General features: G+C 52.3%; 1 protein-coding gene across 9 annotated transcripts; it reads left to right on the forward strand.

The window, feature by feature from the left end:
* Positions 1 to 26,308, forward strand: RRP1B (ribosomal RNA processing 1B). Of its 9 annotated transcripts, XR_004480513.2 has the most exons (17): positions 2 to 220; positions 6,920 to 7,002; positions 8,557 to 8,614; positions 9,841 to 9,926; positions 10,229 to 10,290; positions 10,629 to 10,758; positions 12,077 to 12,141; positions 12,577 to 12,758; positions 14,754 to 14,848; positions 15,445 to 15,542; positions 17,163 to 17,182; positions 18,265 to 18,396; positions 18,920 to 19,542; positions 21,198 to 21,347; positions 22,136 to 22,286; positions 22,672 to 22,735; positions 23,556 to 23,631. XR_004480513.2 is itself a non-coding variant. In XM_004264662.4 (16 exons), the coding sequence occupies exons 1-16, from the start codon at positions 91 to 93 to the stop codon at positions 23,747 to 23,749; spliced, it is 2,172 nt and encodes a 723-aa protein (XP_004264710.1). In that variant the 5' UTR covers positions 2 to 90; the 3' UTR covers positions 23,750 to 26,308. The 9 variants fall into 9 exon arrangements, 7 of the variants coding, with proteins under 7 accessions (XP_049566351.1, XP_033274301.2, XP_004264710.1 ...); XR_007477605.1 differs by having other exon boundaries at positions 1 to 220; positions 21,198 to 22,286; XM_004264662.4 differs by lacking the exon at positions 22,136 to 22,286 and having other exon boundaries at positions 23,556 to 26,308.
* Positions 26,309 to 27,028: the final 720 nt, after the last annotated feature.

A 27,028-nucleotide genomic window follows, 5' to 3' on the forward strand; every position in this document is an offset into this window, starting at 1 on the left:
TGCCTTCTGCGCAGTCGCGGCCCGGGCAGCACGGCGGCTGGCGCTCGGCGGCGGCGGCGGGCTGCGGCCGGGGATGCTCCAGCGGGTGCGATGGCCCCCGCCATGCAGCCGGCCGAGATCCAGTTCGCTCAGCGCCTGGCGTCCCACGAGAAGGGCATCCGGGATCGGGCGGTGAAGAAGCTGCGCCAGTATATCAGCGTGAAGACGCAGAGGGAGACAGGTGGGCGCCCGGCGGTCCGCCGCGCACATGGCGGCGGGGGCTGGGGAGCCCCGGCTGGGCCGGGGCGTGCGGGGAGGGGGGCCGGGCCGGGGGAGCCGCCGGCGGAGCGGGGGGGGCGTGCGGCACCGATTCGCACTCCTGCATGTGCTTCTGTGTCCGCTTCCTGCCGGGTCTCGTCCGGTTCTACGGTTGAGGGACTGCGGCCGACAGGGTTAGGTGGTCTGCCGAAAGTCACAGCGAGTGGGGAAGCTGAGAATTAGACCCGTTCTGTCCGATCCCATGTTGGATCAGTGGATTCTCCTGCTTGCTTCTGGTGCGCTCTTCATTGAGTTACGTCCTCACTTGACCAACACCTTTAGGTGCTGGGGTTACAGGAGAGAAGATAGAAACCCTACCCTCGAGGAAATTGTCCCGGGAAATCCAGGGAGGAATAGATAACTGAAACAGAGCTCGTATAAGTGAGGTAAAGAAAACGAAAACCAAGGAAAGAGAGAGCTCCTCTATACAGGCTGTTCCACAGGACTCTCGGGGTGGCGTTCAACAGGTCTGAGAGGAGGCGACAGGGAAGAGCTGGAAGGTCAGTAAGAGAGGGTGAGGGTGTTAACAGATGAAGTTGGAAAAGTAGGCAGTGGCCAGGTCACACGGGGCTTTTGTGGTTTGGATTTTAACTTCAGTGGGGAGCCATTGACGGATTTTGTTACCTGATCTGTAAACCCTTGAAGGCATGAACTACTGTACGCAGCGGAGGTTTTTATTGCACTAAGATAAAGTCTGATTTGTTTATTGCTAGTATTAATACTTTGAGTCTATTTGAAAGAATTGATATCATTTATCCCTGTACTGACATCCTTAGTTTGTTTTATTTTGACAAGAAATCACGAAAGACTACCTAGGAAAAAGAAAATACAGTTTCATGGGAAGTCTGCTGGAAAGAGGAATGAAGCCTAGCTTTCTGACTTCGATTCTGTTAGGGGTCTCCCCGACAGATTTAAGTTGTTCTTATCCCATGTATGCTAGAGGTTCCTAACCTTAACCTTCTATCCCAGACCTTTGCTGTTTTCAGCTCAGATATGCCCTACTCACCTGACGTCTCCACCTGCACGTCCTCAAACTCAGAATGCCCAAAAGTGACTCATTTTCTTCCCTCCAAAACCTTCTCTTCTGGTGCTTGTCTGCTGCCCGTGGTCTTTTTAATTTTTGGCATGCGGAATCTTAGTTCCCTGACCGGGGATCAAACCCACGCCCCCTGCACTGGAAGGCGGAGTCTTAACCACTGGACTGCCGGGGAAGTCTCTCGTGCTCTTTTATTTTGGTTGCCAGTTTCCATCCTCCACTCAGACTCTAGCTGGACACGTGCGTGGCCTGGACTACTTTTCCTCATCCTCTCCCTGCACCCTGCATCCACTGTCCTTTGGTCTTCCCTGTCTCCTCTCCTGAATTACTCTGCCCTGACTGAAGGCCCCTCCATCTCATCTAGACTTATGCACTTGCTTACTTCCTGGCTGATCTAACAACTCCATTTGTGCCCCCCTCGAACCCATGCTCCACAAACCAGCCTGGGCTCATCTTCCTAAAACAGCTGGATCACATCAGCACCTTCCTGGAATTCCAGGTCTGCGGACCGTGATCTGTCCTCTTTCTCCCCACCTCAGCCCCTGTGTGACTGCCCCACACTGATTCCTGGTGTACAGCACACCATTTAGCACCTCTACCTTCGCTTCTCCTGGTCACTCAGAAAAGGTTCCCAGCCTTGATCCACTCCCAGCTTTCAGTTCAGCATCGCTTGCCCCTAAATTCCTTACCTATCACCTCACCCTGCTCCTCTGGGATTTGGAGATATCCAGTATGTCTCTGTTGTGGCGCTTAGCTACGCTGTTTCGTATTATCAGTAGATGTGCCATTCTCCCCCCAAAACACTGTAAGCCTCCGTCTGTTTTCCTAGCCGGAAGTGGGTGCACATCCAGACATACGAGGGCCTTCCTGTGTACAGGAACAGAAGAGGGACCAGATGCAGTACATTCGGGCTGAGGCAGCCAGACAGAGCCTGGTGCTCAAACCCCTTTGGTGAACAGGCTCAGGGTCCGAAATGCCAAGGTGATGCTGGGGGAGGAGGCCGGGGGTATGTACCAGTGCCCGGGGTCCGGTCTGGTTAGCGCCATTCCACCTGAGTTACTTGTCCTGTACTCCTTTTCACCACCACGCCCACACTGCAGGGAATGTAGCGGGCCTTCCAAAAAGTAACTGCAAAGTGAATGTCTAGACATTCAATAAAACTATCTGCCACAGCTGTGCTCGTCAGAATAGAAACACAAGTTTGGAAATAACTTGGCCTGACAGCGAATCTCACTGACAGACCCAAGTTTTCTGTGTCGTCTTCGGCATAGTAAAGGCAGTCTGAAATTTTACTCTTGCTGTCTGTTAGCAACATAGAGAGCTTCGTGATTTCCAAAACAAATTGAAAATCTTTGTAGAACTTAAAGCAACTCAGTGTTGCTCTGCTACTTTAAGTGTTCCTGTTGATCACTCACAGTTGTAGAATAACCATGGTTTTATTCACAAGGGCTCATTTCGTCCCTGTTTATCCGTTCATATATTCAGCAAACGTGTGGAGCGCCTCCTCTGTGCTATTACTATTTCGTGCACTACTCTTGGCACTGGGAGTGCAGCAGTGAACAGAACAGACAAGCATCTCTGCCTCTTTTATCCATTCTGCAGCTTTAAGCATTTAACATCCAAAATTGGGATAAATTTTAAAATCAACCTTGTGACAGTTTCGTTTGCGTTCCTGCTTTCTCTTGGCAGCACGTAAGATAACAGTACACCTTATAATTGATGGTGTCTTAGAGCCAACGGCAGTAATGGGGGAAACAAGTGTTTCTTCATACTGGCAGGGTTGGGGTCTCTCAACTCAGTAGTTAGAGAAACGGGGAGCTGTGGCTGTTTCCACACAGGTGTGGGGTCACGTGTTACCAGCTAAGCAGCCTCCTGGGCTGATTCGTGATGAGAGGAGCTGTTGGACTTGCTGTAGCCACGTCTCACTTTCATGTTCACCTCATTCATTCTGAAGCAACTAAACCTATATAATTGTTAGAAACTTAGTTGTATTAAGTTTAAGAAACTCAGCCCCCAAGAAAAAAAGATAAATCCAAAAGCAATTGTGGGACAGAACTGCTTCAGATATGTTGTACTTCATCTTCAGGGTCTTGAAGGAAATTAGATGATGAGCATTTCTCTGTTTTGCTTTGCATGCTTCAAAGATTGGTACCTTGTTTTTACCAGTTAAATTCCTGGGTGAAAATGAGGGATTTATATATATAAATATGTGTGTATATATATATATATATATATATATATAAAAAATGTTGGAAACAGGTGTTTTTTAAGGGAGGCGCGCTGTACTAGGCTATGGGTAGAGAACATGGGACGATCACAGTGATACCCGCCCACCGCGTAGTGCTTTGCTCTTACAACATGCTTCCCGTTTGTACACTTAGTTTTGACCCTAAGCATGAACCTGACACGTGTCACAGGTGACGAACAGGAGGCTCAAGGCCTTTCTGGGAGGGACAGCCGGGAAGGAGCGGACCAGGGCCTACCCAGTGCTTCATTTCCGCTGTACTTCGTTGCTCCACGTAGGATGAAAGTCAGAGTACGCTTTCACATCCAAGCCGCTTTCCCGCCCGCTGTCCAGGATCTGCTCTCACCTGTTACTTTGTCGAAATCTGCCGTTTTCCCTCACAAAGGCCTCTGTAGTGCATCCTAGCGCACCTTTGCCTGGTACAGGTGTGGGTTATCCAGCGATGCTTGAGTGCCTCACATGATCACCTAGAGGTGGTTTGACATGCTGCTGCCCTTAGAGAAGCCATCCGGAGATGAGTACACACTGTGCTCTTTTTAAGTGAAAAGGCTTCTGAGCTTCAGCACACACACCTGTGCGTTTCTGTATCACACATGAGTGTTGTGTAAACACACACAGGAAAGATGCCACCAGGCAGAGAGCAGTGATCCCTTGGGGGGGGGGGACTGGGTTTGGGAAGCAGTGAATAAGCCATTTTCAGCTGTGTACTCTGATATAGTATATGACTTTTTTGCCATAAATGTTCTTATTGGTTAGGACTCTTTTTCAGTTGGAACTTGACAGAATATCCAAGCCACACTAGTTTTCAGCGGAAAAAAACCAAAGCATAGCTTTATGCAGGCGCTCCACTGATGGTACCAGAGCCCAGCTTCTCTGCAGACAACTCTGCTGCCCCCGATGCTTCCATCCTCAGACAGGCTCCCAGCCGTGTGGCAGGGTCCAAACCGTGCCTTCTCTGCAAGTCTCCCGGGAGAGATCAAGAGTCTTTCCTAAGGCCTGAACAAGACCAGCAGTGGGATGACCAGCCCATTCTCGCGCCAGCCCCGTGGGCAAGGGGATTCCTGCTGCTCTGGCATAAGCCCAGCTGGCTGCTTGCCGCCACGTAGGTGAGCCCTGCCCAGCCCTGCCTTGAAGGGGGGCAGCCCTGGAGGGGGAGACCGTGTAGCTGCTTGGCAAAAACAAGGATGCCCAGTCCCAAGCCTCACGCAGGAACTGGTGTCATTTAAGTCCTGTTTCATCAGTGGTCGTGCTTTTCCAGTTTCATTATGATGAGTTTTCTAAACAGTAAAAAGAAGAAAGAAAACAGCCCGTGATAACATTTTGATAATCTCATGCAGTTCTTTTTTTCTTCTTTTAATTAAGGAATATTTCAAGTACATACTTTCAAATATCGGTACTTTGCTTCAGTATTTATTAATTACCTGGCCGGGTTGTCTAATCGGCCCACTTCCTCCTTCCCACGAGATTCTTGGGAAGCAAATCCCCAGCATCTCATTTCATCTCCTGACACCTCAGTGTGTATCTCTAAGATAGGGACCCTTCTAACCTAACCACAGCACCATTATCATACCTTATCTGTTGAGTTTTTCCCATCATTCCATAGATTCTTTATGACAAATCAGAATCCAGACAAGACCCACCCATTGGGTTTGATCTGAAATTCCAGCAGGCTTATCCACCTTTTCTCCCTTGCAGTTTATTCATTGGAGGAACCGGCTCATTTGTCCTATAGAGTTTCCGACACCTGGGGTTTTGCTGGCTGCATCCCATGGTCTCATTTGACATGTTCCTCTGACCCCTGTATTTCCTGCAAACTGGTATTAATAGTTAAGATTTGAAGTGGTATAGATTAGCTTTTTCGTTTTTGAGAGAATACTTAACAAGTGATGCTGTGTTCTTCGTATTGCATCACGCGGGACATCTAATGGGCTTGGGTGTTGTTGGTCTGATTCATCCATTGTAACGCTCCTCGATATTTTTTCACCTAATGTTTTAGCAGCCATCGATGATCCTTGCCCAGATTCACTAATTCCTTAGTCTTAACACGATTGGTTGTAAACAAGGTGACTATGACAGTTACTACGGTCGTGGCTGCAGTTGGCTGTGCGCTGGTGGAACTCATCACTTACGCTGTAGCTGTGCAGTCAGCTGTGGCTTATTTATTACAAGACGGGGAGGAAACCAGTTGGCACATCGTTTGCCCGACCCCTAAAGGAAAGGCACTTTAGTAAACCAACGTTACTGTAGTTTCTGGTGAAGTGAGAGCCCATCACAAAGAATCAAATGCACTATAATGAAACTGTTGGTATGAGAAAGGTCTTTAGTGACTTGGAAATCAATACCTACAAAGCTCTAAAGCATACTCTGAACAAAATAAATAAACCTCGTTCTATCGCAAGGGATCTTTTTGTCACTTTTAACTTAATTATGCTTTGGAGTATCGAAATCGCATCGATTCCAAATACATACCTGTTTACGTTCACCTAGTTTATCCTTTGCTGCTCCACAAGATTCTTCCTAGTACCTTCTAGTGAAATGTTAATAATGGCCATTTGTAACAGGCATCAGGCTTGAGGATTCTGTTTGTTCTCCATAGGCTTGGAAACTGCAAGGGTGTACACTTACCTGATTTTGTGGGTTCTTATGTTACTCAGCAATTGTTCCCTGACACCTGGGGTCCACCCAGGAGACAGAAGTCTGTGTGCAACGTGTGGCTTGGTCATAGGCTGTTCAGGCAGAGGTGGGGGTCTTGAATAATGAGTGAGAACGAGGCTGACCAGGGTGATGCCACTTAAAACAAGACTACGCTTGCCCAGTAAATGAAAACTGTAGCCAGGAGAGAGGGAGATCCAGGTACAGCCGAACGTACGATCCTTAAAAGGGTCATCTTTGCAAAAATATCCCAAAGCTTTACCAGTTTCCTTGGGCTGGTTGTACGGGACTTCAGCAAATCCCTCATCTTTTGTAGGATTTGCAATTTTGCTTTGCAAGACCAGTGTGCAGGGTGAGGTGCTAGTTTTAGGCAGAGGGCCACTTGGGGGAACTCGTAAATGACCACTGAATTAGTTAATGTTTTGTTGTGATGACATTTGCTTCTTTCCTCAGATAATAAGAACACGCCACCACTACCGCCCTGCCCCATAGCTGATAAAACTGCCTAATTTATGTGTGTTTGTTTTGTAACAGCAAGAAAATGTATGCTTCAGATTTAAAAAGACATTTCCAAGTGAAAGAATGAAAACGTATGCGGTATTATTTTCACGGCTTACGTGGCAGTTCTAAACTTAGAAAGGAAATGTTTGGACTCTAAAATAAGATTTTTATGCTGTTTTACCCTCTAGGAGGTTTCAGCCAAGAAGAACTTCTAAAAATATGGAAAGGGCTCTTCTATTGCCTGTGGGTGCAGGATGAACCCCTTCTACAGGTAACCTACAGCTCCCTTTGTCATATGACAGGTGGATAAGAGACCTGCCCATTTTATGCTGTATCCATCCCTAATGTACGGAAACAAACTGAAAACCATTGCTTCAAGGGATCACTTTCTGACCTCTTGTCCATACAGAAAGGGATGCTTCAAAGAGCAAAGAAGACACATAAATTAGATTTATTATTTCTCTGTCACAGTTTCATAGGTTCCACGGTAGGTTTTATTTACATTACTTATTTTAAAGTTTCTGTTATATCTTTTATTATTTGCGGTCAAAAACAGCATGGCACTAGTCTAAGATCGTGTGAGCTACCCCGGCTCCAGGCCCACCTCTGCCACAGCTAAGCGGGTGCCCGGGACTGGGCGGCCCCCATGCTGGGGGCAGGGTCTTTGTAGAGTGAGCAGCGGCCCCAGGTCTGATGGCCTCACCTGCAAAGGCAGTGGAGACTTGTCCCTGGTGCGCGTGCTCACCTGGACCCCTGTCTGCCGAGCACACCGAGCCCCGCCACCAAAACCATCAAAGAAGATGGTTTAGCTCTTTACGAGCTCTGTTCTGACGTGTAGACGCAGGCCTGCCTTTGTAGCCGTAGAGGGTCAGCCTTAGGAGACGCTCTTCGCAGCCCCTGACACGTCGTGGGTGGGTTTTACTCGGCTGGGTTTTACCGTGCAGCTTTGCCACTTCCCCTAAGCTGTGTAATGACTCACTTTGATTTATTGCCTTTATGCCACTGAACATGTTTTGAGTAGGATAGCAGAGCAAAATATTTTTAAGTTACATTCAAAGTAACAGTAACCAACAGCTTTAGTGGAGGAAGAAAACAGATGAAAACAGATAAAAGGGAATATCACTTGCAAGTCTGGGAGTTCATTTAAAATGCGTAAGAAAGACTTGAGTCCAGGTAGTATCGACAGGGATTGTTCTTTCCTTCTGTAACTCATAAACAGTTATTTTGTTGACACTCCTCAAGGCAGGTTTCTTCATAGACCGAGACACCAAATTCTCCCCAGCAAGCTTGTGTGGCTCAGCAGGACGGGCTCTTCCCGTGGCATTGGATGCCCTTAACCTTTCCCACCACGCTGCCTTTGCAGCCTGTCTCTGAGCAAGACAACGAGAGGACTTCCTGGTTCCACACGGAGCCTCGTGGAGTGACAGTCCCGGTGTCTGCCTGCCGGCCACTCCCCCTCGTTGGCACCCGTGTTTCCATTACTTGGGGGTTTGGATGGAATCTCAATTCAAGTTGTATTTTGACAGCCAGGACTTGTTGACAGCTAGTGTGTTTCTTCTGTAGGTCATTTGAGCGCATAGCTGGAGATGACTTATGTAAGCGTGCGGCTTAGACAGTTCTCAAGGGCATGTTGAGTTGGCACAGTGGTCCGTCGAAATTGGGAATTTCACATTTGATGAAATCCAGATATCCAGATACACTCTTCTTAGTGGAAGTGACATTGAGAACAGGAGCTAGAGACGCCCCTCCGCTCAGGCCGCGATGCTGTCGTCTCAGTGGTACCGCGTAATAACCCCGATGTTTCTCCCCAACCCCGCCTTTGCAGGAGGAGCTAGCGAACACTATATCCCAACTCATCCATGTTGTTAACAGCTCAGAGGCTCGTAAGTCCTGATGTTTTCATGACTTTCAACACTTCCTTGTTCATCAGATTTGGTAACTTGCCTAAGAAATCTAGTCAATACTGTTTCTTCTCCTTCCTTCAAAGTTTCCGTTTTCCAATGGGCTAGCTTCACGCGAACCTGGGCTGCTAGCGTGTAAATGTCAGGCGACAAACCATCCCATGGGGAAACTGTTAAACACACTGAGAGGGTGACGGAGGAGGTGTCCTGTGGGACACCACATTTGGCATCTCAGAAATTTCAAAAAAATATTTTAAGAAATAGCAGTCCTCCAGAGTTTCCAAATCCTGAGTTACTTTAGCACTCTTAGAGGCTGTGTGTGAACATGCTGGTGTTTGCAGTAACCTCGGGATGTAGAGGATGGCTTATCCCCCTTAAGACTAGAGCCATTTAAGGTCATCACTGGTAACAAGCTGTAAAGTAACCCCTCTTGACCAAAAAGAATAAGCAAAGGGAGGAATTAATTATTTCTGAGACATTCAGGCTTTGATAAGTTACAGAGGAAGAGGAAGCAGAATCCGCTTCTTTTGCTCAGCCCTCCTCAGAACACAGCCATCCACTGGCCTTATTAACCCTCGGTGGTTCTCTGGACTTTAGCAGGGTCTCAGCTGACCTCGTAAGGACCAGAACTACACATGGAGTATACCGTAGCTTTTCATATATCAGGAGAGAGTTGTGCAAAAAGAAGTAAAGCAAAAAAAACTTATTTTGGGGTGAAAAAGTGCCAATTTCATGGCTCAGAAGAGAAAAATAGAAAGTTTTGTTAGACCTCACCCAGCTGACACTGAACATGAAAAAAAAAAAGCTGAGTTTCTACGTGGATCCCCCAAGTGTTCATGAGAATTAATGGCTTTGGATTGACTGTTAGGCAGAGATGGGCTTTGAAAAAGGGCCATAGCTGTGGCTCAGGAAATCTTTCGATTTTTAGCAGAAACGTGGCTTGGCAGTGGATAACGAAACACTCTCCAGACAGCACTCGAGTTGAACATTAAGATATTACCAGCCTTCCTGTTACTAAAATAAGCTTTTATGTAAATGTAAAAGAAGTTATTGAGCGTACTTAGTTACTGACCAGATGTTCTAGCTGCCCAAGAATTCTTGAGAAGAGTGAATAAACAATCCTAGTCTGTCTCCCTTCGTTACTTTCTTGCTGTGTGGTAACATGGTACCCTGTAAAGCAAGCGTTCAGAGCCTCTTGTTCACTGCAGAGCACCTGTTCATCCAGACCTTCTGGCAAACCGTGAACCGGGAGTGGCCAGACATCGACGGGCTGCGTCTGGACAAGTACCACATGGTGAGGGCAGGGCCACAGCCCCTTTACTCGGGGCTGGGGGCGGGCGGCAGCTGGCGGACCGTGCCAGGGTTGGTTGGTGCAGTGCATGGTAAGGCGACCAGCGGAGCGCATTGGAAGATGCGCTCAGAGCCGTCTGTTTTGTTTGGGCATCCTTAGTTACCAGTTTTTGTTCTAGAAGCTAAATATGATTATTGCGGAAGCTTTTTCACTTTGGGGATGCAGGCTCTACCCGTCATCCTGCTCAGCTGATGAGTATTTCTCACTTTCCCTTTCTTTGTAACGAAAGTTGTCTGTCTCTATAGCTGATCCGTCTGGTCCTGAGGCAGTCCTTTGAAGTTCTGAAGCGAAACGGCTGGGAAGAAAGGTTGGTAAACTATACGGGTTAGCGTTTGGGGGCCTTAAAACTTTGAAGGCAATAGTGTGGTTTCAGGTCTTTCAATTAACAAGTTTGAATTGCCTGGTCCACGCCTTCCACTCTGCGTACCAAGAGCAAAACATCCTTACGCGTGAAGAACTTCAAATCCAGCAGATCTGAGCACACGTGGCAGTTAGCATCTTATACTTGTGTCAGTGGTTGTCAAACCTTTTCCGCCTCGCATTGCTTGTTAAGCAGGGGGGCACGAGAGCGTTGCCGATTTCTCTGGGGGAAGAGAGGATGTTGGCAGCTGGGGTTAATGGAACCGTGTGTGTTGCTTCCTGTAGCCGAATCAAGCTTTTCCTGGACGTCCTGATGAAGGAGATCCTACATCCTGAGAGTCAGTCTCCGAACGGAGTGAAATTCCACTTCATCGATATCTATCTGGATGAACTGTCCAAGGTGGGAGGGAAAGAGGTAAGAAGTGGGCAGACGCCCTGCGGCAGTGTACCGTGGCCACAGCTCCCCCGAACAGGCAGGGCCTTGGCCCTGCCCTGAATGTTCTGTGAGCTGGGGGTGGAAATGCTGTTGGCTGGCGCTCAGGGTTACCAGCCACAGTAGCAGCGTGGGTGGGTCAGCCTTTCTTCTGACGTAGTTCTTCGCGCATCTAGGAATGTACCATAAGCAGGTGATGGGTCATGTGGATAAAGATTTATGCAGTGAGGGTGTGCACGGCAGTCTATACAACAGAACTGAGAACAGCTTATGCAGTCCAGCGAAGGATTGTGTAACATGAGGAAATGCTTGTGATGTCGAGTTTTTAAAAAGCATTGAGGGGGGGACTTCCCTGGTGGCGCAGTGGTTAAGGATCCGCCTGCCAATGCAGGGGACACGGGTTCGAGCCCTGCTCCGGGAAGATCCCACATGCCGCGGAACAACTAAGCTCGTGTGCCACAACTGCTGAGCCTGCGCTCTAGAGCCTGCAAGCCACAAGTACTGAAGCCCGCGCCCCTAGAGCCCGTGCTCCACAACAAGAGAAGCCACCGCAATGAGAAGCCTGCGCACCGCAACGAAGAGCAGCCCCCGCTCACCACAACTAGAGAAAGTCCGCGCACAGCAACGAAGACCCAACGCGGCCAAAAATAAATTAGTTAATTAATTATTTTTAAAAAGTCAGTAGGGAGACTTCCCTGGTGGTCCAGTGGTTAGGACTTGGCGTCTCCAACTGCAGGGGCATGGGTTCCATCCCTGGTCGGGGAGCTAAGGTCCCGCAAGCCATGAGGTGCAGCCAAAAAATCAAAATAAAAAGCAGTCGGGAAAGAAGGCCACAGACAGAGCTGGGCACGTGGGGCGGCTTTTTAAGTATATATTCGTCTATGAACAGACAGGGCGAGAAAGGAAGTACACAGTTTTTAGCACGCCAGTGACGATCTGAATTGGGATTAGGAGCAGGGGTTTACGCTCTTCTTCCACGAGGGTTCTGCGGTGCACATTTGATTTTTAATTCCTTCACCTTAGTGTCTGGGAGTGTCTGAGTAGGACTTCTCTGTGGAGGAAGGAGTATGTGTTGGGAATGCTGGGAGGGGCAGTCTTCTCTGGTCACTGCGCCGAGATGCCCAGCGGGCTGGATGGCGGCCATGACCTTCAGCGGAGTGTGTTTCGGGTGTTGTGAGATACGTGTTGGTCTGATGCAGTCTGTGTGAGAAATGTGAATGGTTCCTTTCTCGAGGACACATCAGAAAGGAGAAAGGCTCTTTTTTCCCCCCTCATTGTTTTTCCTCTTTCTAAATTACAGCTGCTGGCCGATCAGAATCTCAAGTTTATTGACCCGTTCTGCAAGGTGGCCGCCAAGACTAAGGAGTAAGTAGTCCGCGTGTGTTTTTACTGCTTCGGTTGGTGCTTCGTCATGGGAGGTGGTGGCAAAATTGTAGGTGAAGCATGGCGCACAGGCCCTGCAAAGCTAAGAACAGCTGCGCGGCGTTGGAAGGAAGCTCTGAGTCGTGGCTGGGCCCCCAGCGGCTCCAGGAACCTCACCCTGCCATCGCCCGGGCTTCCTCCCACCCCCGGTCCCTCCGCCTGGCACATGGCGCCGAGCTGGCCCCTGGCGGCTGCAGCTGGTTGGCACGGGGATGTGGTTAGAAACGCGGGTGCCGGCCGCTGGGCCCAGCGGGTCCCCGGGGGGCTGGACGGGGTGTGTGGTGACTTCCTCCACCTCCCGGCCCGCTGTGCTCCTTTAGGGAACCAAGTCCAGGCCGACTGTTAACCACACTCTCTCTGCTGTGCTTCCGCCCTCAGCCAGACTCTGGTACAGACTATAGCTAGGGGTGTTTTTGAAGTCATTGTAGATCAGTCTCCTTTTGCACCTGAAGAGACGGTCGAGGAACAGAAAACCAAAGTGGGTGACAGTGACCTCTCTGAGGAAGAGACATCTGGAAATGAGATGACGTGGAGAAAAGCAATCAGTAGAAAGAAAACAGGTAACAGAATTTACTTGAAAAGTCTTTCTTAGGTAAGGTTCACTCAGAGGAACACTTTTTAATACATTTGTTGCCAGCTCACTGACTACATCCTGGAATTCATCAGAGGTGCCTCTGCCTTGGCCCCCGCCTGAGAAAGGAAGTAGGGCTGTGTTTAGACACTCGGGTCCAGGGCCCCTGCTTACACTGGGGCTCATGCACAGTTCTGCAGTTCCCAGGGTCGCAGGGCTTTCGTCGAGGGTTTTGTCATTTTCGTTGCCGTTGCTTTGGGTTTTGTGTGTTTTTGTTGTTTCAGCTTTTTTTTTTTTTTTGGCTGCGTAGCAAGGCTTGTGGGATCTTCGTTCCCCGAACAGGATTGAACCCAAGCCCTTGGCAGTGAAACCACTGAGTCTTAGCCAGTCTTAACCACCTGACTGCCAGGGAGTTCCTTCGGCTTTTTTGATGTGTTTAAAAATCTTAATGTGGCCTTGTGTCTGTAAGAGGGTCCCCGACGGGAGACCTGATTTACTGTTGCATTGGGAACGCATGCTTGTTCTGCAGCTCACCTTTCTGTCTCCGAGTTCCTCCAGGGTTCCTTTTCTTCGGGTGTATAAATAACCACTGTGGATGGACCCTGTTCTCAGTGCTGTTTGTATCCGTGGGAATTGCGTGGGGCATTTAAAATGCAGCCTCATCAGAACTCACGTTGGTTTTCAGCATCTTGGTGCCACGGTGTCAGGTAAAGGGCTAGTTCAGGTTGTACCCACGCTTTTGAAATATTCTAGAGCCACTGAAAAGGAAAGTTTTCAAAAACTAATAGAGAAAATATAATTTAAAAAAATTTTTTATAGCAGGACCAAAAAACTCTGTGTAGAAGGTGCCTGATTTGTATATTTAGACATATGCATATAAACACGTACGTATGTATCTGGAAGGATATACACCAAGGCGGTAAGAGCTAGCCCTGCGTGGCAAAATTGTGGGTGATTTCTATTTTCTTTGTACTTTTGTCTGTTTTTTCTAAGTTTTCTTCAATGATTATATATTGTTTAGTCAGGAAAAGACAAATCTTTGAAAAAGGAAAGATAAGATATTCTGATTGTAAGCTCAGCACGAGTGACAACTCACTGAACGGCCTTGAGCACGTTTTGACTTGGCCCTGGCCCTCTCCTTCCGCCACGTCTGTGTCTGAACTAGAGCCGTTCCCCCTCTTCCCTGAGCGCTTCCCAAGATTCCCCCCCAGGTTCTTCATCAGATGCTTGTGGGGCCCGCCAAGTCTTCTCCGGGCTCTGCCCTGAGGCCACATTCCAGAGACGGGACACCTTTGAGAGCTTGTGTGATTCCAATGGTAATTTCTACCTGCTTCTCCATGAGCTATAATGCTCTTTGGATTATTTCTTAAATGCCAGAGTCACGTCAACATCAGCCTGTTGTGTTTCCTGAGGCGGCCCCCTGAGAGTCAGTGTGCTACTGTAGAGAGTTCACCATGGCCTCAGCTTTCCTGAGACTAGGGACAGACCCCGTCTGCCCTGCTCCCACTGGCCTGAGCCCCGGCCCACAGGTTTCCTGTCCACCTCCACTGCACTCCACAGTGGGGTTTTGTCTACGAGGTAATTAAAAGGCAAAAATGTGTGATTTCTCCCAGGTGTTTTTTTTTTTTTTTTTAATGTCCCAGGACTAAAAATCCAAAACATCTTTGGGAGATTTTATAAATGTACTTGCAGGGTTTTGTCTGTAAAGAAATGTTCTTTTTGGGACTTCCCTGGTGGTCCAGTGGACAAGGCTCCGAGCTCCCAGTGCAGGGGCCCCAGGTTCCATCCCTGGTCGGGGAGCGAGATCCCAAGTGCCTCAGCTAAGACCTGGCGCAGCCAAATAAATAAATTTTTTTTTTTTTAAAGAGAAGAAAAAGAAATGTTGTTTTTCACTAAGAGGCGCCTAATTGGATGGTGGGTGGCTCCTTTGGGGGTAGCCATGGCCATGTATTTGAGTTGTGTCTGTGGATGTGTTCCTTGATAGCACTGGGCAGATATCACTGCAGAAAAGAGGGAGTCGCTGAGGAAGGCAGACGGGGCGGCGGCGGAGGCCTGGAGGACGCTGGGCTGCTTCTCCAGGTTGGTAGCAGGTGTTGCTTTTTGTAGAATATGGGTTTGCTGTGGAGCCGCCTGGCTGCTGGGGAATTAGGGTCAGAGCTGATTAAACCACATGCCTAATGCGTAAGGTTTTCTTTAATCCCTCAGTCACTGGTGCCTTTCTTGTAATGAGCTTATTGGAGACAAAGAGATTTAAGTATGACGGCAATTTGAAAGATGTCAGTCTTCGTTTTGGCCTGAATTACTAAGATCTGCTCTGTTCCGTCCAACAAAGGGAGCCCAGTGGTACTTTTCAAATAAAGGAGGCTTACTACGATACCAAGTACAAATGGAATATCTAGATTCAGTTTACAGAACAGCATAGCACACCCAGCTGAATTTTCAGAAAGAAGAAATAGAACAAATACAGACCAGCTTCTTCTGAGAACAGATAGAAGGAGGTTTTCAAGCGCAGCGCCTAGCTTCTGGCTGGCAGGCTTGAGGCGTGCCGTGTGCACCGTCCTGTCCGGGATGCTTCCAGGGCCCCGAGCTCTGGCTTTCCTGTCTCTGGTCGATGTGATTTCCAAGTCGGGCAGCGCTGTGCTTCGGGCTGACGTTTAGCTTTTCTTCTCATGTAGTTTGACTACAAGGCAGTTGCCGACCGACTCCTGGAAATAACCAACAGGAAGAACATCCCTCCCTTCAACAGGAAACGTCTCTCCAAGCTAATCAAAAAGTAAGTGATCGGGGAAGAAGGTTTCACCTGATCATCGTTCGTGTTCAAGTCCGGCCCTTTTGTTTCTTGCCATGAGATGAGCTGTCACCATGCTTCCCTTTTTTCTCGGTCCTATAATATTATTACTTATAGTCTTGCAGTACCCACACATAAACTGAAAGATTCTGTAAAAACAGCCGCTCCCCTGCCCCTCAAGTTCATTCTGCAGAGGCAGCTAAACCCACCTCTTAGCTGTTTCGTGAAGATGTAGAAGGAAGCCTGTGGAGAACGTGTAACGTCTACTAATCAAGAAATTGCAGTGTGGTTGGGATAGCGGTTCAGCTATTTCCCCCCTCCCCGCCCCCCAGCTCCCACTTTGTCTGCCAGAAGTGTGGTTGTGACACCATCACAACCATTCAGGTAATTCACTGCGCAGCCCCGGGGCTTGTGACTCATGACAGGTAACAGCTGAACTTGATCACACACTGTGAGCCGGCCCTGTTCTGAGCGCTGCACATAAATCATTTCATGTTCAGGAGGGCACCACAGGGCGGCTTCTGTCACTGCCCCACTTACAGATGAGTTAGCTGGGGCACGGGGAGGCGACTGATGGCCCGGGCTCCCAGCTGCCAGACGCAGCTGGATGTGGGCCTGTCTGCTGCCCAGCGCTGCCGTGCAGCCCACGCGCCCCCCCCACGCACACACCTCCTCACAGCACCTGCCACCTCACAGCACACGCCCCTCACAGCACTCACCCCCTCACAGCACATGCCCCCCCTAACACACAAACACACACACACGGCCCCTCACAGCACTCGCCGCCTCACAGCACACGGCCCTCACAGCACACGCCCCACACACACACACACACACACACACACACACACACACACACACGGCCCCTCACAGCACTCGCCCCCTCACGGCACAGGGCTCACTCTTCTTTTTGTTCTAATACATTAGTCGTGTAGAGCAAAACACGGCTAGGCTGTCTCCACTTGGTAACAAAGCAGAGAATGCAATGTAAGTAGAGATGTAAGCTTTTTCAGCCTTAAGAAACAAGAAGAAGATTTTAATTTCTCCGTTTCATTTGGATGTGCCAAGACACGTCTTTAGATCCTTGTGTCGTTGATGATATGATGACACTTGAGGGAGTTTTGTCCTTTGTTTCTCGCCCTTGCCTCACACCACCTTCCTCTTCCACCTCCCCTTCTAGGAAAGAAGGAAGCTGAGTTAACAAACCCCCAATATTGCTTTACCCTCTAAGCTTCTGTATGTAAAATGGAAAACAACGGGGTCCTACTGTATAGCACAGGGAACTATACCCAACATCGTATTATAAACTGTAGCGGTAAAGAATGTAAGAAAAGAATGTATATGTGTGTATAATTGAATAACTTTGCTGTGTAGCAGAAATTAGTAACGTCAATCAACTATACTTCAATAAAAATATATTGATAATAAAACATTCAGCTGTACACTTTAAATGGGTGAATTCTTTAGTATGTGAATTATATCTCAATAAAGATTTTGTTTTAAGGAAAGACAGGTATCACTTATATTTTAAAAGGTTAGTGCATATGTTTACAGGAGACAGAAAGACAGGGTTTCTCTAGGAAGCTTTCTTGTTTTCTGTTTCAGATTCCAAGATCTTTCTGAAGGTGAGGAAAATGAGAAGATTATAATCGGTGATGTTCTTAATAAGCGTGGACCCCACAGAGGGTGGTTGTGCCAAATATTGAAAAACAGGACTGAGAGACATGAATTGAAAGCATGAGAAATTAGCCTGCTCAGCTGAGCAGAGGCCCTCGCAGGAACCCGGCGTTGGGCCTTTTCCAGCCCGCCGCCCACCCCCGTCCAGGCCAGCGCAGAGCCAGACGCGGGTGCGAGCCCCTGGGGCGGGGTGGATGCTTCATGAAGAAGACAAGCTGATCTCTCAGAGTCCCTTTCATTTGCTGTGTGATCAGTCGTCCCCCAGGGGAAGCTGCTGCCTGTGAGCTTGGTTACATTTGAGCCAAGTGGATGGTCTGCTGCCCCGTCCCTCGTGCACACGGGGAGCTTAGAATTAGAGGGCCTTGCAGACCTGGCTGAGGTGTGGAGGGTGTCACCCCAGGTCTGCAGTCCCTTGCCTCAGCTGAGAGATCCACAAAGCTTTTTAAAAATTTTTTATTTATTTATTTATTTATTTTTGGCTGTGTTGGGTCTTCGTTGCTGCGCGCGAGCTTTCTCTAGTTGCGGCGAGCGGGGGGGCTACTCTTCGTTGCGGTGCGCGGGCTTCTCATTGCGGTGGCTTCCTGTTGCAGAGCGCAGGCTTCAGTATTTGTGGCACGTGGGCTCAGTAGTTGTGGCTCACAGGCTCTAGAGCGCAGGCTCAGTAGTTGTGGCTCGTGGGCTCCAGAGCGCAGGCTCAGTAGTTGTGGCGCACGGGCTTTGTTGCTCTGCGGCATGTGGGATCTTCCCGGACCAGGGCTCGAACCCGTGTCGCCTTCTTTGGCAGGCGAATTCTTAGCCACTGCACCACCAGGGAACACCCCACAAAGTGTTTTTAAGTCTGTACTTAAAAGTACAGACTTAAAAGTGTCCCAGCTTTCGGGTTGGGGTCGGAGGAGTAGTGAGGGCCTTATGGCAGAAATCAGTGTTAAAACTCTACCCACGTGATGTGGGGAGGGGCATGGCTCGGAGGCCCTGGGGACAGAGCGGTGCCGGTCTCAGAAAGCTGACCAGAAGGGGCTTTGGTGTCCAGCAGGCAGTATCTCACACCTCAGTTTTGCTGAGGACGCTTCTGCTGATGAAGATGACCAAAGCCTCAGTCAAGGGAGGCATAAGAAGAAAGGGAACAAACTTCTGGAGAAAACAGACATGGAAAGAGGGAAAGGTGAGCTGCAAAGACCGCAGTCTGTGAGGGCAGGGGTGAAAGGGGGGCGGCGCGGGGACTGCCTTTGCCGTCCACACGGGTCATCGCAGAGCGGAAGCCGTCGCTCTGAGGAGCTGAGACAGAAAGTCTGTCCGAGTGTTTTGCTGTTTCCTGTGGAACCACGTTGCAGCCTCCCTAAAGTAAAGGCATTTACTGACTCCTAGTGGAGAAAGTGGGTGGGGACAGGGGGATGCTGGGTGGACACTGCCCTTCGGAGCATTTGTCTCATTACTGGGCCTGGGCCTGCAAATTAGTAGAAATCGGAATACTATTTCAGATGCATTTATATCAAAGCAGAGCTTAGGAAGGTTTCCGGCCACAGCCGGGGCAGGGAAGACGTGGGGCCGGGTGAGGAAGCTCGTGGGGCCCGAGGGCGCAGAGGAGGACCTGTTGGGAGACCGTGGGGACGTGCCCTGCGCTCCCCCACGAGGCTGGCCAGGTGGCCTGGGCACCGGGGCGCTCTCTGACCGGTTTGTGTCTCTAGGAGCCAAGTTCTCTTCTGCCGAGGAAGAGGAGAGCGCAGGCAGTGTTCCAAAGAGAAAAAGGAAAAAGAAGAAGAAGAACCACCTCCGGCCTGAACACTTGGGGCCCGGTGGTGAGGCCACGTGCCTGGAACAGAATGGCAGCCGGCAGCCGGAGGCCGGTCCCGGAAGAGCCCAGGAGGCGAGTGCGGCTGAGCTGGGGACGGTGGCCACGTCCTGGCCCCGGGAGCAGAGCGGCTCGGAGCCCGCCTCCGTGCACAGCAGGAGGAGACGACTGAGGAAGAGAAACCTGAGGGTCCAGGTGGAGAGCCCGGAGGCAGCGGCCCTGGCTGGCGGCACCCCGGTCCTGAAGAGGACGCGTGAGCTCGGCGCCCTCCTGGTCAACGGCGGCGGCCCGCCCACGCTGGCCTGGCCCCTGCCCCCTCCAGCGAGCCCAGCAGACAGAGGGGACTGCCCTGCTACCCTGCCCCAGGGCGGTAAGCTGAAGAAAAGGAGGAGGGAGTCCAGCGGCCATGACCTCCACGACCTGTCTGCTCAGAAAGCTGCCGTTTTGAAAAAGAGGAAGAAAGTGAAAGAGATGTCAAAGTGGGCGGAGCACAGAGGGGTCAAGCTCGTGCAGGCCCTGGTAAGGCGGCCGGGCCCAGGGCAGGGGGCTGGATCTCCCGGGCGGGAGTGTCAGGGCCGTACCTGCTCAGCCGCATGCATGGGCAGGACAGGGGACAGCCAGCCCCGGGCCCAGGGAGCGGTCATGGCTCCGGACAACCTCTACCAAGGAGCAAGCAGTGACCCCCTCGGTGGCTTCCTCTGCGTCCCCCCAGCCCCCACCCCTCTGGCTCCGCGGAGGCCAGGGCGGGGCCAGCCTCAGTCTGGGGACCTGTCCCTGTGGCCAGTCCCAGCAGGTAAACAGGCAGGTGTGTGTCTCCATCACACGCTGATCTCGTTTTTCTTTTTCAACTCGTGGCCAGTCCTGGCGAAGGCAGAAGCCCCAGATTCTCTTATCTCACTGATGTTTTCAATGAAAAAGTTTTTGTCCACTTGGATCTCTAGAGCCACCTGTAGACGGGGACCTGGGCTCTAGGTCTGCGTCTCACACCCTCCTCTCTGGACGTGCAGTGCGTCTGTGCCAGTGGTCGGCAGGTGTCGCCTCCCTAGCACACAGCCCGCCAGCGGCGCCCACGCTGACCTGGCTGCTTCTGCCTCTCGCGGCACAGCTGAGGAGTGTGACGGAGACCTCACGGCCTGCAGAGCCGGAATCGTTTACTCCCTGGCCCTTTCCAGAACAGGCTAGCTGACCCCTGCCCAGCGTGCATATCTGCATCTCCTGCTTTGCAGCAGTTATGACATCAAGGCCCTTGTCTACAGAGCTTGTGTGGACTGGGTTACTCGCTGCTTCCGGGCCTCGCAGTGCAGGATCCCTAAGTGGGTCCGTAGCCAGTCTGAGCCAGGGAAGCAGGGCGCGCAGCTGGGCTTCAGGAAGTCTCTTCTCACCTCAGACCTTCCCTGACTGCCGTGTCAGCTGTGTCGCCTTCTCTGGGCTCTGCGGCCTCTGCCCTTCACCCACTATCACTGATGCTCTTTCTTCACTAAGAATATCAGAGGGATTTCCTTCTTCGGGTCTCGCTTCTCTGCCCCTGGTAGCCCTCCTCGGAGAGGATTGGAGGGGCTGCTAAGTGAGTCACAGGGTCGGGGGAGGTTTTCCTCCCCAAGGGGTGGCGTGTCTTGTCCATGTGTGCGACACCGTGGGTCCTGGCCAGGAACACCAGGGACTTGCCGAAACCACCAGTGGGCTGCCTTGGGCTTCCCAGACCCCTGAGACCCCAGGAATAGAGCGGGGCCCGCCGTGGGGTTGTCAGTGTGAAACACCCAGGGGACATTCCGTCTGCCTGTCACGGACCCACAGAACCTGGTGGCCTCACACTCTCCCTCCCGTGCCAGACTTTCCGTGGGCAGTGATGTCTGATCAGCCATGAGAGTGAATTACTGCGTGGTAGATGGTCTCTGAAAGGCAGAGATCTTCAGAACATGGGCATAAGCTTGAAGATGGGTAAAAATGGTTCTCGTGGCTGAGAAGGTAGACCTCTGGCCGCTGGCATGGTGCCAGCGTGGGGAGGCGGGCGTTCGTGTGTGTGTGTGGCGTCTGCTCAGGAAGCGAGGTGTTCGCACACCTGGAACAGGAAACGGGGGGCTTGGGGTGAGCTGGTAAGTGGGTCCCGCCTTGTGTCCGCTCGCTTCCTGCATTCACAGGGGGGTGTGACCCCCGTCTCGCCCCTCTGCACACAGGGGAGCGGTGGGGCACTCAGCCCTTTGAGGAAGCAGCTGAGGACCCAGAGGGACTTCGTGAAGTTTGACGCCTCCTCCTCCCCGAAGCCCCTGTTCTTCAGGAAGGCCAAGGGCAGCGGGGCCGCCACCTCGCCAGGCCCCGGGCTGCAGGTACCCGACCCCCACCCCGCCGCCCGCTGTCCCTCTGCCCCCCGGCCCACCACGGCCACCCGAGGTGCAGACAGGGGCTCTGCGCGCTGGCCTCGGGCCCCACTTCTGGCCTCTGCCACTTCTCGCGGCGTGCCAGCCTTGTTCAGGCAGCCATTCCGGCCCCGGGCAGCCCGAGGGCTCAGCGGGGAGCTTGAGGTGCGGTCGGTAACACCGTTCCGCATCGGTGGGACTGGGGTGCCGTGTCCGAGAAGTCGCAGGACTAGGCAGCGAAGGGGGGGACGGAAGCTCTGGGGAGTCTGGGTCCACAGATCTGCCTGGGACATGAGGGGAGCGGTCAGAGCGAGTCGCGGTGGTGGGAGAGGGTGGTCACTGTCTCAGGGCTCAGGAAGGCAGGGCCAGCTGTGCCGGGTGCCCAGGCCGGGCCGCTGGGGGTGCGTCCAGTCCGCCTCCAGGAGACAGAGGTCCTGGCGGAGCCCTTGTGGCGGGCGGGCTGAGCTGGCCTGCTGCGGACACCCCCGGCGAGCTCACATTAAATAGCACCCACTTGAACTGGCAGGGTGGCCGCGGCCTGTGTTTCTTTTAAGGTTTCTTAGGGATATTTGTTCAGTGACTCAAGACTCACACAAGCCAAGTCCCTCTCAAAATGTTGATGTTAAAGCAAAAATGGTATAAAGTAGAATTTTGGGATTCTAAGAAGGATTCGATAAAGTGCTTCATAATGCAGAGTGGGGACGCGTCTAGGAATTTGTCAGATAGGAAGCAGTTACTTAATTTTGATGAATTGTTAGAACATCCAATCCGCTTGGAGTCCTCCTGCACGAGAAGTTGGGAAGTGCCCGTCCGTTGCCCCCAGAAGTCAGGTTCCGTGACAGGAGCGGGCCCATCGCTCCCCTTACGAGGTCACGGCGGGGCTCTGGGACGAGGTGGATGGAGTTAATGGTGAGCTTCCTCTTGTTCCCGGGAGGTTTCAAACACCGTGATTTTGCTCTGCTCTCCTCCCCGGGAACCCAGTGACAGGCGGTTACTGCAGAGCGGGGCTGGCCCGCCAGTGCTGGGCCTGCGACGCGGCCGCCGTGGGCTCTCGGGGCAGCTGGCCGCGTCCGTTGCTCCAGTGCTGGGCCTGCGACGCGGCCGCCGTGGGCTCTCGGGGCAGCTGGCCGCGTCCTTTGCTCCAGTGCTGGGCCTGCGGCGCGGCCGCCGTGGGCTCTCGGGGCAGCTGGCCGCGTCCTTTGCTCCAGTGCTGGGCCTGCGGCACGGCCGCCGTGGGCTCTCGGGGCAGCTGGGCCGCGTCCTTTGCTCCTTTCGGTGTCGTTTTCTTCTGCAGCCACACAGGACGCCGTCCAGCTCCAAGAAGGTGACGTTCGGGCTGAATAGGAACACGACGGCGGGTGAGTCGGTGTCCGCTCTGCGGGGCGGGGAGGGCCTGGGCCCGTCGCTGGGCTGCTCCCGGGGCGGCCGGGAGGGCCTCGGCTTCCAGGCCTGCCTGCCCTGATTCTGAAGCCCTGTCGGCCCGCCATCTGGCGGTCTGTCCTGCCTCCGCGAAGGTCTGCAGGCTGCCTGCCTGGGGCGAGGGGAAGAGGGGCACACTTGTCTTACCGCTTTCAATACGGGTGTGATTCACCTGCCTTGCTTTGTCTTTCAAAGGAGGAAACCAAGGTTTTTACAAGTACATAATGAGTTTAGGTCCTGGCTGTTTTTAAGGCCCACAAGTAAACGTGTGTGCGTGCCCGCGTGCGTGTGTGTGCGTGCACACGCACGCGTGCAGAAGGGAGGGGCTGTCTGGAGAGGACCTGTGAAGCTCTCATCTTCAGCGCTGGAGAAAATGGGGGGAACAAATCCACCAGGAAGGAAAGGCTCCTTCAACTGTCTAAACCTGGGGTTCATCCCAGACCCAAACCGGGGGTTCACCGAGTGCCCATGTTCCGTAACCCCCCCCCACGCGACCTGGCCCGCCTGGAGCTCCCCCCACGTCCGTGCAGGCGGCCTCAGGGCGTTTTCCGAGGAGGATGAAAGTCGTCCGAGGGAAGGAGCCTCACTGGTGACTCCATTTCCTCCCGGGCTCTCGGGCCCTCTGCGGGCCTGGCGAGGGCGCCACCCTGCCTGGGAGTGAGCACGCAGCTCGGGGCCTGCGGGAGCCTGCGCTGCCGGCAGGACAGAGGGAGGCGTGCGTACCCTGTTAACCTGTGGCCTTGCTTTCATCCGGGGCAGAATTCAAGAAGACGGACAAGAGCATCTTGGTCAGTCCCACGGGCCCCTCCCGGGTGGCCTTCAACCCTGAGCAGAGACCCCTCCACGGAGTGCTGAAGACCCCCAGCAGCTCGCCGGCCAGCACGCCCCTGGGGACCAAGAAGCCGCTGACCAGCACACCAAAGAGGAGGCCGACGGCTATAGAGTTCTTCTAGGGTAGTCAGTCCTTTCACAGACTGCTTTTGTACAGAGTATTCTATAAATTATAACGTTTAAAAGTGGGGCCTTTTTATTGTTTTATAAATTCCCATGAGTTGTGTGTACGAGGTTCTGGGTGAGCCGCGGGGCCACGGGCATCTGGGTTGAGCTTCTGCTGCAGACGACGTTCGTGCTCGAGCTCTCCGCTCCCCGGGTGTTCCCAGCTGTGGGTGACCTCAGGGCCTCCGGCTGTGGCGGCGAGGCCCATGGGCTGAGAGCACGCTGCCCGGTGCCCCTGCACTGATGCGCGCGGTGGCATCCGGGGCTCAGTTCCTCGCCAGCCCCGCCCAGCACGTGTGGAACCGCCAAGCGAGGCTGGTGTTCTGGTGGTCTTGGGTCTAACAGTCTGTCTTTTTTCCTTTTCAAAGCATGTAGGGCTTGTTCCCGTGTTCTGGGGGTGTTTGGCAGTTAGAGGTGACTTGTAACCACATCAGCAATACCGCGCTTCTTCTACGCGCTCGCAGGGCGTGCTCAGCGGGGCTGACCCTGCGAGTCGGGGGCACTGGGGCGGGAGAGAAGAGCCTCTGCCCTCGGGGGTCAGACACTTCCTTCCCTCTGCCTTGGCCTGGTTTCCTCCCTGGTTTCCTACCTCTGGGCCAGCCTAGGGTGTCCTCCCTGGGCGCCCGGGTCCTCGTGCTGTGTGAGCCAACGCCCTCCATGGCTGGCGGCCCCAAGAGCAGCTTCCCCATCTTCAGTCCCAACTCACGTCTTCAGAGGCGCGGCCGCCGTGTCTGAAACTTGGGTTCCTGCTAGAAGGCAAAAGAAGCAGCCTTTAAGAATTGTCTCTGCTTATTTATTTGTTCGTAGCTCCCTTTTTTCAAATGCCGAAGCTTGCACTTACAGATTTTTATAAAGCTCTAATTTTAGTTAATTACAGCAATCGGGTGGACGGCGCTCAGACTTCAGTTGGAAACACAGAAGCGCAGCTTAGAGAGTGCTGGCTAGGCGACTGATCTGTCTTGGGAAGCTGTGTCTGTCCCTCGAGCCTGAGTGGCAGGTGGGACACAGACCCCGCAACCTTAGAGAAGCCCCTGGGGCCCCTCCCGGCTCTGTCTGGAGTTGACAGCCCTAAGGAGGTGGTGCAGAATTTGCGGGGGACGTAGTTTCAGCTCTTGACGCAGGGGACCTCGGGCCTTCTCCCTCCCCCTGGGCAGGAGCCCCAGTTTCTCACCACAGCCCGAGCCAGCCCCCTTGGCTCCTCCCCAGCACAGGACCCCAGCGTCGCCTTGGCGGTCCCAGCTGCGACTTGGGGTGACGGGGCCTCATTGGGGTTGCAGGGCTGCTGTGACTTTGGTTTCCTCGATCACGTGATCAGGGTGGGGTCCTCTGCAAAGACCACAACTGACAACTTGCAGGTCAGGTGGGCCAGCCTGCGGGGGCCTGGTGAGCAAGGAGGGCGTGCGGGCTTTGCTCCCGGCCCGCTCTCTAATAGAGCTGTATCATAATCAGGCCACGAGCAAAGCAAGCCTCAGCATCGTGCTGCTGTTAGGTAGTCGTTGTACCTTGTGGTGGTGGCGTGGTTTGTAGTGTGCTGCCTTTGATAGGATCCATCAAAACCCAAACTGATGGTGTGGAAAGGTCAGATTTGAGGACTCAGATGTTTTTAACTTTTTGTTTTTACAAAAATTGTTTCGTTATCCTTGGCCAGATTATTTTTCTAACAATTTTTATTTCAGCGTTCAGGATGGGTCATGTAGCCCAATGGGCCATATAATCCAACGATGTTAAGATGTCTTAGCGAGACCAACGGCAAAAATGGCTCGTTTGTCCTGCAGTTGAGGGCGGGGGCTTTCTTCCTCGCCCTGATATGTCATCTGTCGCTCCTGAGGCCCCAGTGGGGCGTCCTGGACACGTCCTGCCTGGGGCCCGGAGCCCAGGAGTGACAGTGTGTCTTGGATTCCATCTCTCCTTCTCTGAATCTGTCCTGACTTACTCCATTTTGTGGGTAAGCTCAGTAGGTTTACTGTGGCTTATTTCTAACGCCTAAGTGTTGGCAACAAAGAAAGAAAAAATACAGTTTTTTAAAATTCTCATTCCATACACTCCAAGAATGTATCACATGAGGAAAATGTCTTTACAATACCAGTTTTCTATCGGATGCATGTTATTTTCCTAGCTAAAGTTGCCAGGGGGACTTGGAAGTCCAAAAAGGGAAATAATTTAAATTAATGCTGGTGATCTTACAGTCTTTTGTAAAGTGATCATCTTGCCTCTTACCCCATAGGACTGATCAGTTTTGTACAATTTGGTATCACACTTTGCAAATGTATTATCCTTTCTAACTTTTGCTGAACTGAAAGCACAAAGAAAAGCATAAAGAAAATCGGGAAGCAGTTGCTGGTGTTGGAAGGAATGTGGAATTGAATCTGTCTCTTGACTGGTGTGTGTGCGTTTTCTCTGCATTTTCCTGACTGCTGGCAAGGCCTGTTCGTTTACAGTCGTTTTGTACCCGTGTCTGCAGGGTTTGTCAGCGCTCGTCAAAGCCAAATCCAATAAAACGTCAGTCTTTGCCCTCAGATGTGTACTTGATCTTGACTGTCAGCGTACGTAAAAATACGCCTCTTTGGGAGCTATTATAATGCAGCCGGGGTTCGCTAACGTTGGGGACAGTGGTAAGTGTTTGAGAACAGGCGTCTCTGGGCACCCATCCTTCTGTTGTGCGTCCCCTGCCCGGAGCCGGCAAGGGGGCTTGTGGCGAGGCTCGCCCTGCGGCTGCTTCACGGACACCCCCACTGCCAGACCTGAAGCACCTGCTCCTCAGGCCTCGGCCTGTGAGGACGGTTGCAGGGGGCGCCGGTGTCCTGGGCGGGGCCCCCCACCTCCACCGCAGAGAGGTGCCTGCCGCTGTTCATCTTCCCCGAGGGGAGAGGTAGACGGCCCTGTCTCGCCAGGCAAGCAGAGCACCGCCACCTGCTCTTGGCCTTGGTATACACGTGTTCCCCGAACAGATGCTCCTCGGTCACGGTTTGGATCCCAGACACATCCACAGAGGGTCATTTAACCCATAAAATAACACCTGGAACACCCGTGAGGCCCCCCCACGCCCTCATACGTCCTCCCCGACCCCCGTCTCAGCAGCAGGACCACGAGATGCCTGTATCCACCCGTTCCTCCAGCAACGGGCGTTTGGTGCCAGGCTCTTGCTGATATAAACGGAGCTCAGATGTCAGCCAAGCTTTCCAGTCTGCCTGGTGCCAGTTGGGACTCCTCCCCGAGGTGAATGCGAAGTCCCAGCA

This window comes from Orcinus orca, chromosome 5 (assembly GCF_937001465.1).
Source record: "Orcinus orca chromosome 5, mOrcOrc1.1, whole genome shotgun sequence".
Taxonomy (NCBI): domain Eukaryota; kingdom Metazoa; phylum Chordata; class Mammalia; order Artiodactyla; family Delphinidae; genus Orcinus; species Orcinus orca.